Below are 18,142 nucleotides of genomic sequence, written 5' to 3'. Positions count from 1 at the left end.
AGATAGATCCAAAAACTGTTTTTATATCATGAAAATAAATATTTTCAGACATAACCCTTTTTAACCAGAATATATCAGCACACATGTAAACATTGTTTTTGCTTTGTCTGTCTTCTATACAGAAGTAAAATGAAGTAATTTGGGGAAATGCTTTATTTTGAAGGTTAAGACGCTGCACTTCCTGCCGGACGTTGTTAGCTTGACGTAGCTCGCTTCCAGTTGGTTTGGGGCTCGTGAGTGTAGTTCGGTCTGTTGACCAGGCGGCTGCGCGTGCTGCCGTGCCTGGCTGCAACATATACAAGCAGTCAACAGTCAACAATCACAACGCTCAAGCCGCTCAGAAACGTTAACGCTGTCGTATTTACTCCCCCAAAACCGTTCAATCTTCCTCTCTATCACCGGCACCTGTGCCCCCTCACAAGCCGGGAGAGAGTGGGGGTCCAGAGCGGGGCGAGACAGCACGGACCGACCAGCATGGACCCCCAAGTGAAGGATCGAACTAGCCTGGCTGCAGGGGGCTTTAGCGGGCGCCTGGCCTCTCTTGGAGCCGACGGGGGTGACTCGGAGTCCGGAGCCGGCTCGGAAGAAACTGGCTGCTGCAGCGACACGTTCAGCAGTCTGCCCGACATGGAGCAGGAGACACTGGAAGAGAAATTAAGAGGACTGGCGTTCAGAAAACAGACCTCCTATCGGTGAGTGGGGAGCTGGGAGGATGCTTGAACAGGATACTGGTCCGAGGAGATATGTTGGTGTTTGTATTTGTCTGTTATGAATGTTGATAGCTCTCATGATTATTTTAATTAAGACTAATGTCAGAATGTCATGTAGGCTAGCTCAAGCTTATAAACACAAACAGGACAGGACACAAAGAGAGTGAGGGATTATATTAGAGGTTATGTTTTTGCGAATTCTCAAAGCTAAATTCTTATATAGGCACACGTTCTGGGAAATATTAGCTTGTCCAGGCTGGCCACAGTTGTGTCTGGTAACAGCCTCAACGTGGTGTTGATACACAACAGCATTTAAGATCATGTCACTACTGGACCAAGACAATTTTGCATATGCAACAATGCGTTTGCATGTCCCTGTGGTGTTGTAGCATGTGAAGAGGGGAAGGGGGTGGGGTGGTAAGGGGAGGAGAAACAGTATTGATTCTGTGTGTGTGTGTGTGTGTGTGTGTGTGTGTGTGTGTGTGTGTGTGTGTGTGTGTGTGTGTGTGTGTGTGTGTGTGTGTGTGTGTGTGTGTATTTGGTATTAGCGTGTTTGGTCTCAGGCCAGTTTTCACTATCAACAACAGCTGCCAGTCACACCAGGGTGTGCTGCTGCTGGCATTTACACACACACACACACACACACACACACACACTCTAACTCAAATGTCACTGTCAGGAATGTGTGGCATCTGTCAATTTAGTCTTGTCTGTGGCTCTGACTATGAATGTGTGTCAACCTAAATGATTTGCATTTGGAGATTAAATCAAGAGTTTAACTTGTTTGTGTCTGAGTGACTTGTTTGGGGAACTGTGGCAAAGTAAAGCAACAGTTTGTGCATCTAATATCTCCAAAATCCATGTCAGCAATTGGGGACTTTTGACTCATCCATCATTTGAAAAATAAATCTAGGGCTGCACAATATGACCTAAAATGAAAATCAGGATTAATTTGCACATTTATCTCGATAAATAAACGGAAAAAAAATAATAATTGTGTTTTGTTTTTTTTGTCGTCATAGTTCACTGGCAAAGTTTGTATTGTAAATAGGCTCAAATATTGAAGTTGAGATATTTTCTAACTCAAAGTGCTTATTTTTGTGATTTTTAAAATAACTGAAGGAAACACACAAAGCTGGAACTACTATGGCTGTGTATTAAAAAATGTATACAGTTGAAATGAAAGCACAAACAAAAATGTCACATTTCAGTTTTATAAAAATTATCATCATGGGAAAAATACCTTGATAACAGCTTCAGAAATTCGATGTCTATACATTTTAGATTAATCGTCAGCCCTAATCTGTACCCCTGAAATGTGAAAAGTTAGTTTCTAATAAAGCGTTTCACGAGTGCAATGAGATTAAATATGCATTGTGTAAACACATTAAAATAGAATAAACTCAGCATTTGGGAAGGAAATTCATTGCATTTTAAAAATTGATGGCACAGTATAATCCTATTACAATCCATTTTGACAAATGATACTTTGTCCCAATCATTACATTCATTTTTTCTGAAGATTCATAGTCTCTTAAACACCCACTTGAGCTACATGTACTGTAAGGCTCATACGTTACCAAGGGAAGTCTCAGCACTCTTTCCCTTTTGTGGTACCATCATTTATAGAGTATCTCTTCCTCTGTGGTTTCCCCGGGGGAACCGTCTTTGGTTTCCAGGAGATTGTGCTTCATGGGGAGTGCCCCAGCTGGTTCGCCCTGTCCAATTTAGTTTGGAGTGGTTTGTTCTGATAAATCTGTTGCTTTAGTAAAAAAAAAAGAGCAGTGCATTGGTGAAGGGATGGATTTGGTACATTGCGTCATGTTGGAACCCTCTTCTAATTTATGCACTCTGAAGTAAAGGCTGACATTAGATGATGAATTTGATAAAACCCACAGAGATGTTGTATTATCATCTGACTCTCAGTTTCAGCATGAAGTCATGAAGCTTCATTATTTATTCAATATTAATTCAAGAGATGAGTGAAACGTTTGGGATGTTTAGAGGTGCGCTAATCAGTCTTCAGCTGCAGAAACACTTCAATATTTTAATTTATTCTGGTGAACACTGGCTGAAGTATTCTAAACCAGTCTAATATTAATATTCGCTAAAGATAAACCGTTAATATTTGACATGTGGGGACGCTGTTAGCTGTCCTTCAGAGATTTTGATTTAGTTTTTTGTCAGCATGATGGTCACAGATGAGTCACTGGTCCTTGGTGCTCTGCAAAAGGACTTTTGTTTGAGTCTGGACTGCATTAGTCCGGTTGCTCTTAAAGCCGTCGCGGGCTGTTGGACCTGTTTGAACGAGTGCAGTCGAGCAGCAAACTACATCTCAAAATAACGGACTCTCTTGAGTTAGATGAGGAGATAGTATGTCTGTACGATAGATGTGAAGCTGCAGCCAGCAGTTATCTTAGCTTAGCATAAAGATTGGAAACCCATAGAAACAGCTAGCCTGGCTTTGTCCAAAGATAAGTCAAATCAGCCCAATTCACACGCTTTATTTGTTTAATCAGTGGTTTGTGGTTGTGGTTTTACAGGCGGTTATGCACTGGACTATTTTTTTTTTTTGCTGGTTGCCTGGCGACCTCACAGCGATGACAATTGGACCGATCCTAAAAATCTCAAACTATTCCTTTTTACGTAGAACCTGGAGTCAGATACTACTAAAGGCTTGCTTAAAATCCTCAGTCATCATTTTGAGCTCAGCCCGCATTATTTGAATCTGGAATAGGAAATTTTCACTTTGAATAAGAAGTCAAACAACATTTTCCACCCAGGTCCCCCTCTGCTCCTGTAGCATTTCCAAGTCATGTTATTCAGTGCTCAGGTACTGTACACGGCTTCATTGGAAATCCCCAGTAGGATTAATTTCATTTGGAAAGAGAACGTTTGGCTCATGTAACTGCAGCCATTGTTCGCTGTTGTTTATACAAATGTATTTTGGCTAAATATAAGAAGAACATTTTACTATTAATGAAAAAGTGCACCTTCACTTATTCTTTTATGGAGTTTTGTTCTATTACTATTCTGGAGAATAGACTGTTCTGGATTACTATTGACTATTTGAGATTTTTGGCTTGATTTTTATTCCTCCACAGTACTTGTATGCATGTAGTCTGGTACCTTTTAATTATGATGTAAATTTGTCTGTCAGTGTCTATACATACAAATTATAGAGGCACACAGGAGTGTCGGTTACAGGCCACCATGTATTGGTGTTGGTAGTCTTGCTTTGCCAGACCTTCCTCCACAGCGCTGCGGAGGAAGGTCTGGTTAGCATTCTAGGACGGGAGAGAAGCGTGCTCAGGTTTATTGGCATGTCTTTAAACCAATCACAATCGTTATGGACAGCGCTAAGCGCTGCACGGAGCCGCTGCAAAATAGCACGACTAAAACAACTTTGGTAGCTAGATGCAGACGTCTAGCTAGTAGACGTAGACGTCTAGCTAGCTGTATGGATTCACCCTGCAGAGATCTGAGGAGCGGTTAACCATAATCCTCAGAAATCCACCGGAGTTTAAAATACCAACACAAAGAAAGCGGAAGGAAACAGACATCTGGGAAAAGATATGCATCTGGCAGAATTTCCTGCGGTACCGGAGCAATCCCTGAAGTTGGACGTCATGGATATAGGCTACGGTGTTGGTGTTTTAACCTTTGACCTTTTTGGGTAAAGCTATGGCTAGTCTGCAAATTTTCCTTATCATGGGATGAGCCATGTGGAGGAAATGGCATTAGGCAGTCAAGGGAGAGGATTTGTAAGAAGGTAGTTTAGCTTTGAAGTGGCCAGTGCTAACAGGTGAATTACCATATGTGGCAATATGAAAGAGCTGAGAAATGATGTCGTTGAACATCAAAAGCACTGTGTTTGCGTGCTTTTGTGGTAATTTGTTTAATGCAGCGTAAGGCACGTGTAACTTATCTGCCAGACATTCGTCACACTTTGTCTCTGTGTGTTTGTGTGTGTGTTCCAAGAATACTGTCCTTCCTTTTATCTTTTCTTAGACGTCTTACCCGTCTTCATGACAGTCAGAAAGACAATTGCTTTGTGTGTGTGTGAGTGCCATGCCAACCAGTTAGTCAGCCCACCAGTTAGTCTGTTAGACATTACTTCAATGGTACTCAGTCAAGCAGCTGGACACCAAATCTTTAAATGAGTCAGAACATCTTTATCTCCCAGCAATTCTTCTATCTGGGTCAGTCAGCTGGTCAGCAGTTAATTTCGACATTATTTGGAGCATCCAGCTGTCAAGAAAGGTAGTCATCTACTGTATCCAAATCGACATGGACCCTAATGGTGATCCTGCATCTTCACAGCATTTAGACTGATAATCAAACAGTAGATCATCCCTGGCCACTCTTTAAAGACATCTACTAAATCTGCAACTTACTGAACTACCCTATTACTAATGTCACAATTGACTGATGGCTGTACAAAGATTAGCATCAAATAATGCAATGCAACTTGGCTGGAATTAGTGGTGGGAGATATGTTATTATTTAGCGGGATTTAACGTAACTTTTATGGGTGTATCGGGCTATTATGGGCAAGATTTTGCAAATAGGACTTTAACTATAGGATTGTTTTGTTTTGTCTAACCAATTAACCCGTATAAAATGTAAATGAAAAAGAAAAGCCAAAAGGAAAGTCTTCAAATTGTTGTTTTTTTGTCCCACTAACAGTCCAAACCACTTTCATATTCAGTTAACTATATATGACAAAACCGAAAAGATTAATTGAATGTTCTGAATCTGTCCTCTATTAGCTACTTGATTAATTGACGTAATCGACAATGTGATGAAACATTTAGCTCTGCAAACTATTAATTGTATAAAATAAAAACAGGCAGTCTGTCTGGTTATTTTATTCATTGTGTCGCATCTTTATGCTCTATGTCATAATATAACTGATAAATTGACAATACAAGTGAAGTAACATTCACATAATATATCAAAAAATTACGAATGCATGCATGATTATATATACATAAAATACTAAAATTGTTTAATACGAATAAACTAAAGATATCTGCTGTATGTGATAACAAATGTTCTAGAGGTTGTTTAGAGCACCTTTTAAAGTTGATAGACATTAACACTGTCCCACTGTTAACACTGTGCATGGCTGCTGCTTTGACATATCAGCACTGTCACGATTTCCCTTCGGACACACAGAACTAGACATGATGCTACAGCTGGATGGACAAAGGCTTTTAATGACTACATGAACCTCTGCTCGACCCTCCACGTGCCAGACCAGCCAGCTGCCCCTGGCCATAACTCTGCTGAGTAAACATGCCACCATGACCTGTTGGCCCAAGAAGGAAAAATACAAAGAAACAAGCGCTTTGTTTCTTCACCCAGCTTATCATGTGGTGAGATTTCACCACCGCCTGTGTGGGAAATGGTGCAGAAACAAACTGCCACAGGACAGGATGTCGACACGTTATCCTTCCACTATTTACAGCCCACTTCACAAACAACGGATCACAATAAGTGCATGTCATACACAGTCTAATTTACTTTGGGGTTCATGTCCTCAGGCTGTGGGACAACATACAGTAGGGACGGGATAGAAAGACCGGAGAGACACGAAGAGAGGAAAAACATAAGATAGAAATGTATCTCATGTTTCTCCTGCTGTGTACCACCTGCAGGGGTAAACAGTGATCAAAGGCCTTTCATCATCTGACGCTGTCAGAATATAAAACTCTGTTCAGCCTTCAATTAGGACAAAATGCAAAGAGTAGAGGGAGACTAGAGGGAGGGATAAAAAAGATGGGGGGAGGAATGAAATGATGTTTGAGACAAAGTCAAATGGTGACTCAAGACAGGCAGAAAAAGGAGGAATAGCGACAGATTTGGCGCCTATACTCGCTAAAAGGCACTTACTGTAATACCCGATGGAGAACTAATACATTAGGTGGAGCAAATAAAGTTAACTTGCTCTAAAAATAAAACAAGGCTGATAACTCGTATGACTTCCAAGACTGCCTTTAGGCGTCTGAATAAAGCATTTAAGGTCCCAGATATATATATTTTTTTTATTTTTCCTCACCAGTCTTCCTAATATTTCATTAGTGTTCTGTCTGTATGCTAAATGCTTTAATTGTGTTGCTCTAGAGCATTTCATTTAAAAAATCAAACAAAACTTGGCAGTAGAAAGAGTTTAGTGGATCGGCATGTTTGAGTTGAGCCTTTATCAGATTTCATAGGCATATTTACCTTGGGGCTCTTAAAGGCAGTCATGCCTTTTTAACCTTGTGACCCAAGTCTTTAGTTCTTTTTTATATAAACAACGCACACGGTTCAACGGCCAAAGGAAAACCAAATTTCAGATTAGAAAACCTCTGTAAGGCCATGGTGCTTAAAGTAATTGTCTAACCGAGCAGTCCGTGCAATGCATCACCCCAGGGAAGTTAAGTCTGAAAGGTCATTATACCCAACAGGAAACAACATTCAACACATTTAATTCATCACAGGGAGTACTTGCATATGATCGTTCTAAGTACTGTAGTACAAAAAGTAAAGATTCTTGGTATAAATCGGAAATGTAGAGCAATTGTCCACTATATATAAACAAGCAAGTTTGTCAAATCACCAGGTGTCCAATTCCTTTTTCACAAGTTTTAGCCACAAGACAGAAATTAAATATGTGAAAAGCAGTGCAGCATCTATATCTATCTAAATCAAATATCCCGATATGTTTGACCAAATACCTCGATATATCAATAACGCAATGATGTTGACTATTGGTGCATTCACAAAATATTTACACAATGAGATTTTGATAAATAATAATCATAAATGTGGATAAAATGACTAAGTGGGAAAAGGCAAATAATAGAACAGTTCGGGAAGTTCAGAAAATGACCAAGGAGAATTTATTAAATTAATAACAACAACTCATAACAATGTCTTTCACCAGTAAATTGCTGGTAAACAACAAAAACAATCACTAGATGGGAGTAGGTTATTTTCCATAACTTTAAATGCACCACGAGGCGAGTTTTCAAGTAAATGGCGTCTGTGTTGTTTTACCCACAACAGCAGCTGCACATCCCTGATGAGGAAATGAGGCATCGAAATCCGTGTTACTCTTCGGTCTGATAGAGACCGGTCGTTAAATGTAAATGTAAATGTGCTGTATTTATATAGCGTTTTTCCAGTCTTAACAACTGCTCAAAGCGCTTTTACATCTACAGGAGACATTCACCATTCACACACATTCATACACTGTGGCCGGGGCTGCCGTACAAGGTGCCACCTGCTCATCAGATAAACATTCACACACATTCACACTCCGATGCGCAGCACCGGGGGCAACTCGGGGTTCAGTGTCTTGCCGAAGGACACTTCGACAACGACTGCAGCGGCAGGGATCGAACCACCAACCTTCCGATTGACAGGCAACCGCTCTACCACTGAGCCACAGCCGCCCGTTAAGGCACCGGTGCCATATTAGTACCGGGTCTCCGTACCCAAACTTTGTTGAGCTCCTGGTGTTTTTCTCCTATGTAGTATGTGAATGATTAAATGATTTAAATCTTTCTGTAAAAAGAATATATGAGATTATTACTAGTTTGAAGTAACTATTAATTATCTCAGAGTAAGTAACTAGCACAAAGTGCTTGTTGCACTCTTTGTTTGACTGGTAATCACTTTTTTTAAACTAATAAACTAATAAAATAAAAAGGAATGAGATCTTTCACCTGACTACACCTGTACACTCAGCGGTGTCCTGTACAAAGAGCGGTTCCCTTATGGTTTATACAACCAGGATGAGTCAGTTTTGTGGCTCAGTCTGTGTTAAATTCAGTGGAACGCTTTGGCTCAGAGTCTGGGCAGCTTAAAGACACTCATGAATGTTTAAGCAGATGATCAGAGCACCAATTGTTGATGAAATACAAGGCTCACTGACACAATTTCCCCTCTCTCATTTCATCCTCAGGATGGATGAACAGATATACATGCATAATTATGATACTCTTCCCGTTTGATTTACAATTCTGCGTTGAATCTATGCCGTAGGTACGGGTAGACGTGGCCACTACGCAGTAGCCATCGCATTCTCACTCCCATTGAAGTTCCTCAAATGTTTCCTTAGAAACAGCCACCATGAGACACAGAGTTAATCAATTGTTGACACCTAAGGGTGACATTTCGCTTGTTAGTTGAAAACAATGAATATAGTTAGTAACCTCTCCAGATGACAACACCGCCTAAATTATTGGGCATTTTTTGCCTTTATTTTGACAGGACAGCTGAAGTCATGAAAGTGGAGGGGGGGGGATGACAAGCAGCAAAGGGCTGCAGGTTGGAGTTGAACCCTGGGCTGCTCTGGTGAGGAGAATACAGACGCCCAAAACATTCAAATCTTGATCCATTTTTAGTGTGAAGTATTTGAAACATATTTTATAGTTTTTTTATTACTTGTGTAATATTCTGCCAAACAAATTGCTTATATTTCCTTTCAAACATGTTCCTGATGGTGTGACTGACCACTTAGGGTGAAGGTGAGGCCAACCTGGATATAAAGCACTTTGAGCAGGACGGATGCTGTGATACTTCGTCTTTTTGGGGCTCAGTCGTGGCGAGAAATGTGTATGTTAGCATGAGCATGTGTTAATCACGATGATGTGATGTGTTTCTCCGCTGTCTCTTATCTTATCTTTCTTTACACATATTATAGACAGACAGAGGCGTTAGTACATTCCTCCCCACTTTCTCTGAATACAGCCGTTCCAGTTGGCTGGCGGTGTGTTTGTGTGTGCTTACGCACATCAATCATTTTCTGCTAAGAATAATGATGATGGCTGTTTTAGGAATAGTAGTGAGATTTCTGCTCTCTCTCTCTCCCTCTCTCTCTCTCTCTCTCTGTCTCTCTCTCTCTCTCTCCTTGCCTTGCCTTGCCTTTTCAGGAGTGTTTAAGAGTGTGAGAGTGTGTGTGTGTGTGTGTGTGTGTGTGTGTTGGGGATTATTTTGCCCATAATGCACTGTGCTAAGGCATTATGTGGGATTCGCTGTCAGGAGCCGCTCCTTATTAGTCGTCTGGCTGGCTGTAAGAGGCTTTCTGCTTCAAAATGAAGCTAAAAAAACACACCAAGAGGGTGAAAGGCGAAAAAGAAGAGAAAAGAGAAGTGGATCTTTCTGGTGTTGTAGAAAAGAAGAGGATCCTTGTTTGAGCGAAACCTTGACTGAGTCAATAACTTACTTCTCTATCTGACTCTTCTTGTCTAATTGTGAAAAAAAAGGTTTCTGCAAGACTTTACCCGAGACATGCGCCCGGTTATGGCCTTGAATGTTTCACAAACTATTTCAGAAAAGCGCTGTTGTTGAACGTCTAGCTTTATTGAGCCTAACTTCTCACTGGGATTGAGCGTCCAGTGTTTTTCTCTGACCTGTCTGACAGTAGACATTTTTAAAAAAGTGTCAAAATCAATCATTTTCGCATAACGCAGCACTTAAAAGGCTGTGACAGCACTGAGCTCCTGTACCTGCTTGTTTTTTTATGTTTATGATTAACTTAATGACTTGCTACTGTATAAAACAGCAAGATCTTGCTTTGAGCAGTCAAGTTCTTTTGAAAGGTTATACTGATTTGATTTTCTTTCTATAGTTGCACCAAAACAGCTTGTTGACATTCATTAACACAACCTAGGGCTGCATTGTATCCAAGTTTGATTGTGATAACGATTCTGGCTCCTAATGATTACAGAAACAGAATAATCGAGTAAAACAATTCTTTTGCTGTTTTGTTGTCTTTTGTTCTTAAAGCTATAGTATGTAGTTTCTTTTGCCCCCATGAGGAATTCTAAGTAAAGACAATTAAACTGTCAGCACATCCCCATGGTACAAGCCTTCCATGACCAAGCACACCTCCGAAATAATCGTGATAATGATTTTTTCCCCCATAATGGAGCAGCCCTAAAACAACCAAAGCTAGACAGGATGAAGCTGGACACATGCAACTGTGTGTAAGAAAATGTGTTTGGATGGACAGCTGGCTGAATGATTGATTGAATGGCTAACTGACTGACTGTGAAAGGACAGGATTACTGTCTGTAAGTGAGATAGTCTCCTAGTTGGAGGCCCCTTCTGAAGCCAAAAATGCAAATGCAACTTTGATCATGATCCTGGACCCTAAGCTTTTCAGTTAAAACAGTCAAAGGGAAAGACTGGGTGGTGTGATGATTGGTTAACTGGTAGTCTCTCCTTCTGGTTTGTGTGCTGCACAGCTGGTTGCTGCTGTTATAGTCTATTTTCTTGACATTGCACTTCCAGGATTGCTCCGTTACCAATGGAAATTCGTGAGATTCCACTCTTTTAGCCCAGATATCTGTTGCCTTGGGCTTCCTTTGTGTTGGAATTTTAAACTTGGGTGGATTTATGAGGACTACGGTTACCTGCTCCTCAGATTATCTGTCCAATCTGAGTTTTCTGTTTCTGTTTGAACCAACTCACGTTCCACCAAAACAAATTCCTTCCCGAGGCTATTTTGCAGAAGCACAGGGGCCTTTCCCGGTGCTTAGCGCCGCCCAAGACGATTGTAATTGGTTTGAAGAAATGCCAACAAACCAAAGCACGTTTTCCGTCCACCCCGGAATGCTGTGTGGACCAGCCAGACCCCCCACTGCAGCACTGAGGTGCAGGAGGGTCTGGCAAAGTGAGACTGATGATCTCTTTTAATCAGTTTTTTTTTTGTGGGATGGAAATAGCTCAGTCTGTAGGGAGTTGGGTTGGGAACAGCAGTTCCATCAGGGGACCCCAAACTTCCCTTTCCCAAGCCACATTAACCAGCTCCAACTTGGGGGATCCCGAGGCGTTCCCAGGCCAAGTTGGAGATGTAATCCCTCCAACTAGTCCTGGGTCTTCTCAAGAAATGGTTAAAAAACCAAAACATGCAGTTTCCCCATACGTTTGATGTCTCTTTGTGGGTTTTTGCATCTCTTTTGATCATTTATGTTTTCTTTGGGGTTGTTTTGGGGTCTCTGTGGTCATTTAGCGTCTCTTTGTAGATGGTTTCGGTCCCTTTGGGTAGTTTGAGTCTCTTTTTTTTAATCTTTTTGGAGCATTATTATTTAAAACGTTTGAAAAAGTAGAGCAGATCATAAATAAATGCATAAGACTCCAAAAGCTTAAAGACAAAACATAAAGTTTAAGAAGTCTGACTACATTAGATCTGAGGTAAGTCTTTTAGTTCCATTCATTCGGCTCAGGTGCTGCCAAAAACAGCTTGTGTGCTACACCTTAACCCTATAACAGCAGGGAAACCCCTGAGATAGGGGTCCTTGTGCTGCACCTAAACCTTAGAACGACAGGGTAATCTTTGAGATAGGGTTCTTTGTGCTGCACCTAAACCTTAGAACGACAGGGTAATATCTGAGATAGGGGTCCTTGTGCTGCACCTAAACCTTAGAACGGCAGGGTAATATCTGAGATAGGGGTCCTTGGTATAATTTGTGTTGTGTGTCAGTTTAGGGATCCTTGACGTAAAGAAGTTTGGGAACCTCTGCTCTAGAGTAATCAGCAGCCATTGTTTCTTGGTTTGCATTTGTACTCTGAAAGTAGCACCTCCTCTCTCACTTCCGAGAAGCCCATCTGTCTCGTTCGAGCCGATAATGAACCTGTGGAGTCGACCGCTGAGGTGACACCGACTCCATCACTGCAGCTCTAACTCTCTTTCTCTCCGTCTCGCTCTTACATCAGTTTCAGCTCGGTTTAATGGCATAGAATGAATGAACAAGTGAATAAAGGCTTTATTTCAAACCTGTAAAAAACAATACAATAAAAGCTAAAAAAAACAATACTAATTCAAAGGTGCACTATGAGTTCCGGCGTGGTTGACATTCTTAGTACATTCAAAACAAAACAGAGCCAGCTCGCCCCTCCCCCCATGTTTCCATAACTGTTGTTCTCACTCCCCAATTTTTCATTAGTTTTTATTTTTATTTCGTCTTGACTTTTTTTTTCAAATTCAGTTTAGTTTTAGTTTTTAAAGCAGATTTGCTGGTTTGGATTAGTTTTTATTTTTTGAAAATGCTTAGTTTTAGTCTTTTTGTAATATGGGTTATTTGTCAGGGCCAACATTCAAAAAGGTCCGAAAACGCATTGTGTAATAATAACTCAGCAAAAAAATCACACAATTTTAGAAATATGTATTCAACAATAAGACCAGTACATAAAATGGTCTGTACATATGATGATGAGCCCATATTTGTAAACAGTCTACACAAGACGCCGCAGTTAGTGCAAAACGTTTAGGGGAGAGTTCCAGGAAACAGCGTAAACAGACTAAAGAAGACATTGGTTCGGGTAAAGTGGCAAACATTTTGAAGTCAGTCGACTCACACAGTTGACACATGTTAACCCATGCTTCCACCCGTTTATGGTTTTCCTGCGCATGTGCTATGGACTAACCAGCAGCTGTCGGCTCGCCGATGAAAGCACGGCTGTAGTGTTCTCCGTCCTACGGTTGTCTCCGTCATGCTGGACCTGTACCGAGACTTCTAAGACGTGTACTCGGGTAAGCTTCTGTTTCTGGGAAGGGGGCTTTGCGTTCTCCTTTACCTGGTTATGGTAAGCTAGGCTAGCCTCCTTGTGTGTGCTTCTCAAATGTCTTTCAAATCTTTCAAGTTTGTGGGATTTTTCATTTTCATAAATTGTCCACATATTTTACCACCTTCCACTGCAAGGCACTTGGCTTTATCTGACACAGTCATGATCAGTTAGGACTCTGTCGCTTTTTTTTCCACTTTCGGTACCTCCATGATGCCGGGCAAGGGGTACGAGTGAACTATGTTGTGTTCAATTTTACATACCGAAATTCTGGGATCCCTGACGGAAACTGTATGTCTATGGCATGCCACAGAAAACTGTCACTAACCCCCACCCCCACCCTCAACCATCTAGTCGGTGATTGGCTGGACTGGTTTGTTTTGTTTCGGTGCGTATCCTGTGCCTCTAGTGTTTGTTTGAAGTTTGAAAAAAAAATCAAACTTTTCCCAATTCCAGCTCGTCTTTATGAGGATTTGGTGCTTAAATATTTTTTTTTTATAGTCAATTGAATATATTTTGGATTTTGGAAAGTTAGTCAGACTACACAAGCAGTTTTATGACTTCACTGTAATAGCATACCTTTATACAATAAGTTAAACACTCAGTAAAAGGTTTTTGCTTTAAAGAGACAAACGTAGTTCATGTTTTACAATGTTTTACAATTTTCGTTTTCTTGCAGCATCACAAAACCTGGAACACTTGAGTCTTTTTGTAGTTTTTTAAATAAATATATTTTTGTTTTAGATTCTAGTTATGAAAGACATATTTCATGTAGCTCCAGAATTTTAATTTCCCATCACAATCAGCCTCAGGTTTCTGACCTCTGATCCTTTAATTTGACTTTTTATTTTTTGCTTTTCTGCCAGATGGCTTCGTCAGCTAAGGGACTGACAAAAGGGCATTTTATTTTTAGATTTATTCTCATTACTTTATTGTCGTGTGTAATCATCTTTTAAATGTATTTCAGAGGGTTATTGATGGATGAGAGAGATCTGTGGCTCGGATGCCAAATGGCTGAGCTGACTAATTTGGTGGGGCTCACAGCCAGCTGCTCCATCAGCTCCACATCCATAAAGGAGAGATTTGGGCTTTAGTCTGTGTGGTTTGCTTTCTTTTTAGTTTTTTTTGTTTCTCTAACACATCTGCACCTATTTCTGTTTATAGACCTATATTAATATACACACACATACTGTATACAATTCCATGACTGTCAACGTGTATGTCCTGCACGGATAAACCCTGGGCTTTGAGAAGTGTGTGTGTGTCTATGCAGGTAGGATTACTGAGCCCTGATCATCTCTCAGCTCAAAGATGAGTCCACACACACACACACACACACACAAACACACACACACACACACACACACGACCCAGCAGACCTCAGCTGCAGAGACACACTATAATTAGTGAGACAGCATCTTGAGCTCGCTCTCGCTCTCTCTTTCTGTGTGTGTGTGTTTGTGTGTGTGCGTGGGTGTGTGTGTGTGTGTGTGTGTGTGTGCGCGCACACTAATTGCTCAGGATCGATGAGGGTCATTACTAAATAATTAATTTTATTTGGCAGCTGTGGCCCGAGGTTGGAGTGACGGTACTCTTACCTGGTTTCTCTCACTTTCTCTGTTTATGCTGCAAAGCTTTAGATTATTTTGATACTTTTTATTAACAATTATTTGCTCTGTCTTTCTTCCCGTCAGTTGTACTTCTCCTTTTCTCCTCTGCTTTGCTTTCCCTTTCTCTTTTTAGACTTTTTCCCCAACTTGTATCTCTTCTCCTTTTATCTTTTCCTCTCTTTCTCCGCCTCTGTTTATTATTTTTTGATGCTTTTCTTCTCTCTTTTGTTCTGTGTGTCTATTCTAAGCAGTAGGTCAGAAAGGGATGCACAGCGTTGATCTGATGCCCCCCCCCCCTCTCTCTCTCACTCTTCTCTCTCTCACACACACACACACACACGCTGACAGACTGTAATTATGTAGGTGTCAGAGGAAGATGTGACTGTGTGTGAGAGAGAGAGAGGGTGAGGAGAGGGTAGTATCACTCTTATGTTCTGGCTGTGGTTCATGACATGTATTAGCTGATTTTAGAGTAGAACGTATACATGCAGTTTTATCATTGCTGTGGCATACTACAGCACACGTCTTTGTTGTGTGCAGCATGATGGACAACTTGTATAGAGATGCACTGCTCCTTTTAATGTCAAAGGAAAATTAGTGATGGGAATTTTGTTTAAGTAATTATGAATAACACTATGGTAACTAACCAGTGGTGGAAAGTCACTACTAACCTAAGTACAATTTTGAGGTTCTTGTATTTAACTTTTTGGATTTACATTTTGTGCTACGTTATATGATGGAAATATGGTACTTTTTACTTGACTACTTCCAATGGTTTCCTATTTTCTCCAGTATCTGTTCTATCTGATCCTGTCTTCATGAAGTCAAAAACACAAATGATTGTGTCTTTTTCTTTGTCTCACTTTTTTGCGATTCTACTTCTCAGTGATTAGAGTACTGTAAATAAAATACACAGAAAAAATTGCAAATATACAATAGGTTCTCCAAACACTACACAAGACTGATGCTGCAGACTGAGGAAAATATAATTAGTTTTATTCACATATGTACCCAAATCAGTCAACAGGGAGAATGCCAACAAAACATGTTCCAGTGTTCATGCTACTACAGTAGTGTTCACTGTTAGCTCAGCAAACAAACAAAAAATACTGCATCCAGTACAGGTTACAATTACAGTAAAAAAAAGACCTGAATAAACCTTAAAATACAGTACAGACAACACTAGACATACCTGTTGCTTTTTTATACTGTTTGAACCTGATTGGTGTGTGTTAAGCAATCATGTGTTTGGGTTACACATGGGCTCACAGGCGATGTAATATGAATATGTGCTTTGGAATTGCAAGAAAGTGACATGATGATACTTTTGTGACTTATGTATACAAGTGTGTTTAGTGTTTTGCAAATCACTGTGTATATTTTTTTGCAAGCAGTGCGAGGCTGACGTTGTGCTTATGGTGGTGCACATTTGCCCAACATTTTTGGTCCTTTAGTGTAAGGTTTTGATAATTGTGAAATACTTTTCCACTGTGTAAGCAATCGGCAACAACTGTTAGATCCATTTGCATCTATTTGTATCTTTCAGTTAATTTTTATGTATTTGTGCTGCCTTAAGTTTGCATCACGTTCAATCTCTGTGTGTGTGTGTGTGTGTGTGTCAGTATGTTGAGTTGACACTCAACCACTGTTAGCCGTCAGTTCACAGACAATAGGCAGTTCTCTCTCTCCCGTCCTCTCTTTCCTCTACTTATAGAAACAGAGTGGGTTTTCTGAGTGGGAGTTTTGGAAATGATACTCTGCTGACTCTGCTGGACAAAAAGAGAGAGAGCCTGGTAGTGAAGCAGCAATGTTTGCCAAATAGTAAAAAATAAACTATTTTTGTATAGCATGACAGTCTTTTTTTCCGCTGTCCTATTCTATACTGTGTTCTATTAACTCAATGAGGTAATGTTGATACTGAATGTATCAGTAAAATGTTCACTGACAACGTATTTCTTTTGTTTCTTGCCGGAATTGCCAATCCTACCACAGTAACCCAACCACAGTTTAAAGCCACAAACAAAGACATGGTTGCCTTTCCAGTCAATTGCTTCATATTTCTGTGAAATTGCGGAAGCGCAAGAGATGAGTTCATATTGATTTCAAATGTCTGACTTTGCGTCTATGAGTTGATCTCTCTTTTCCATTACCCATCTATGGCCAGTGTCAACATGATTTGCTGGATTATGAATGTTGCAAGAAGCATATTTAATGCAAACACCCGGTTATCCATCACCAAGGCACATTTCATCATGGTGGCTTTTCTTGATTGTTGAAGTCTTATAGACCAGCTGATTTATTTCAATTGAATAATTTCAAACTTGGATGCAAATTTGAACCGGACGTGTGAGTGAGTGGGAAAAAAAGAAGATAAAAAAAAGTGGATAGATGGAGGAATAAGCATGTGAGTAGAGAGGTAGATGAGGTTGAGAAAGGTAAGGAGAGAGAGCAGGAGAGAGTGAAAGTGTGAAGGAAAGAGAGGATGTTGAGGAGGATGAGGAGAGAAGCCAAGTCCTTTGGGCAAAGCTAAGGCCGCCTACATATTCTCTCTCTCTCTCTCTCTCTCTCTCTCTCTCTCTCTCTCTCACACACACTCATTTCTCCTCCTTCCTCTCTAATCTGACTTTCCCTCCTCTCAGTCCTCACTCTCTCCTCCTCCTCCACCCCCAGAGGAGAAGTGATGTAGGCCAATGGAGAAGTGAAGCAAAGGACAAGCAAACAAACTCACACAACCAGACCTTCACCTTGTCCACTGAAGGACAGCATCAAATGTGCGCATATGGTCTGTCCTGAAGTCCTAAAGAGACTCATAAATATTCAGAGATAGACTGGTGAACATTTTTTGTCTTGTCATGGCAGGGAAGGGGGATGGAATTGAACATCACTGAGAGAAAGGCAGAGACGGGGTCTGTTTACTAGGGGTGTGACGAGCCGCTTAATCCACGAGACGAGACACATCACGAGATTGGGTTCACGAGAACGAGACGAGACGAGATTTTTAAAAAAAATTTAAAGAAGTCCTCGATGAAATATACGAATGGAAAATAGTTTTTTTGTTCAACTGAAAAATCACTAAATGCAAAACAATTTAGGTGCATTTTGAAATCAACTATTAATGATGAATGTTATTTAACTTTTTTTTAAAACTATTTTAATGAATTATATGCAGTAAAGGACGTGCAAACACTGCAAAATGTTTTGTATCAACTCTACCAACTGGCTTCTGCCCTGTACAATTTCACACGAGAAATCTAACTC

General features: G+C 40.5%; 1 protein-coding gene across 10 annotated transcripts in view; it reads left to right on the top strand.

Moving 5' to 3' along the window:
• The first annotated feature begins 213 nt into the window (after positions 1-213).
• Positions 214-18,142, top strand: part of dgki (diacylglycerol kinase, iota) — an 89,654-nt gene continuing 71,725 nt past the window's right edge. For 7 of the 10 annotated variants that reach the window (XM_034863860.1, XM_034863859.1, XM_034863863.1 and 4 more), the window contains exon 1: positions 214-692. In XM_034863860.1, the coding sequence (XP_034719751.1) occupies positions 475-692 (218 nt within the window). In that variant the 5' untranslated portion in view covers positions 214-474. The remainder of the gene's footprint in view (positions 693-18,142) is intronic. The other 3 variants (XM_034863866.1, XM_034863867.1, XM_034863865.1) reach the window with 1 other exon arrangement.

Source organism: Etheostoma cragini, chromosome 23 (assembly GCF_013103735.1).
Source record: "Etheostoma cragini isolate CJK2018 chromosome 23, CSU_Ecrag_1.0, whole genome shotgun sequence".
NCBI classification, from domain to species: domain Eukaryota; kingdom Metazoa; phylum Chordata; class Actinopteri; order Perciformes; family Percidae; genus Etheostoma; species Etheostoma cragini.
This window is presented reverse-complemented; position numbering and strand designations above follow the sequence as displayed.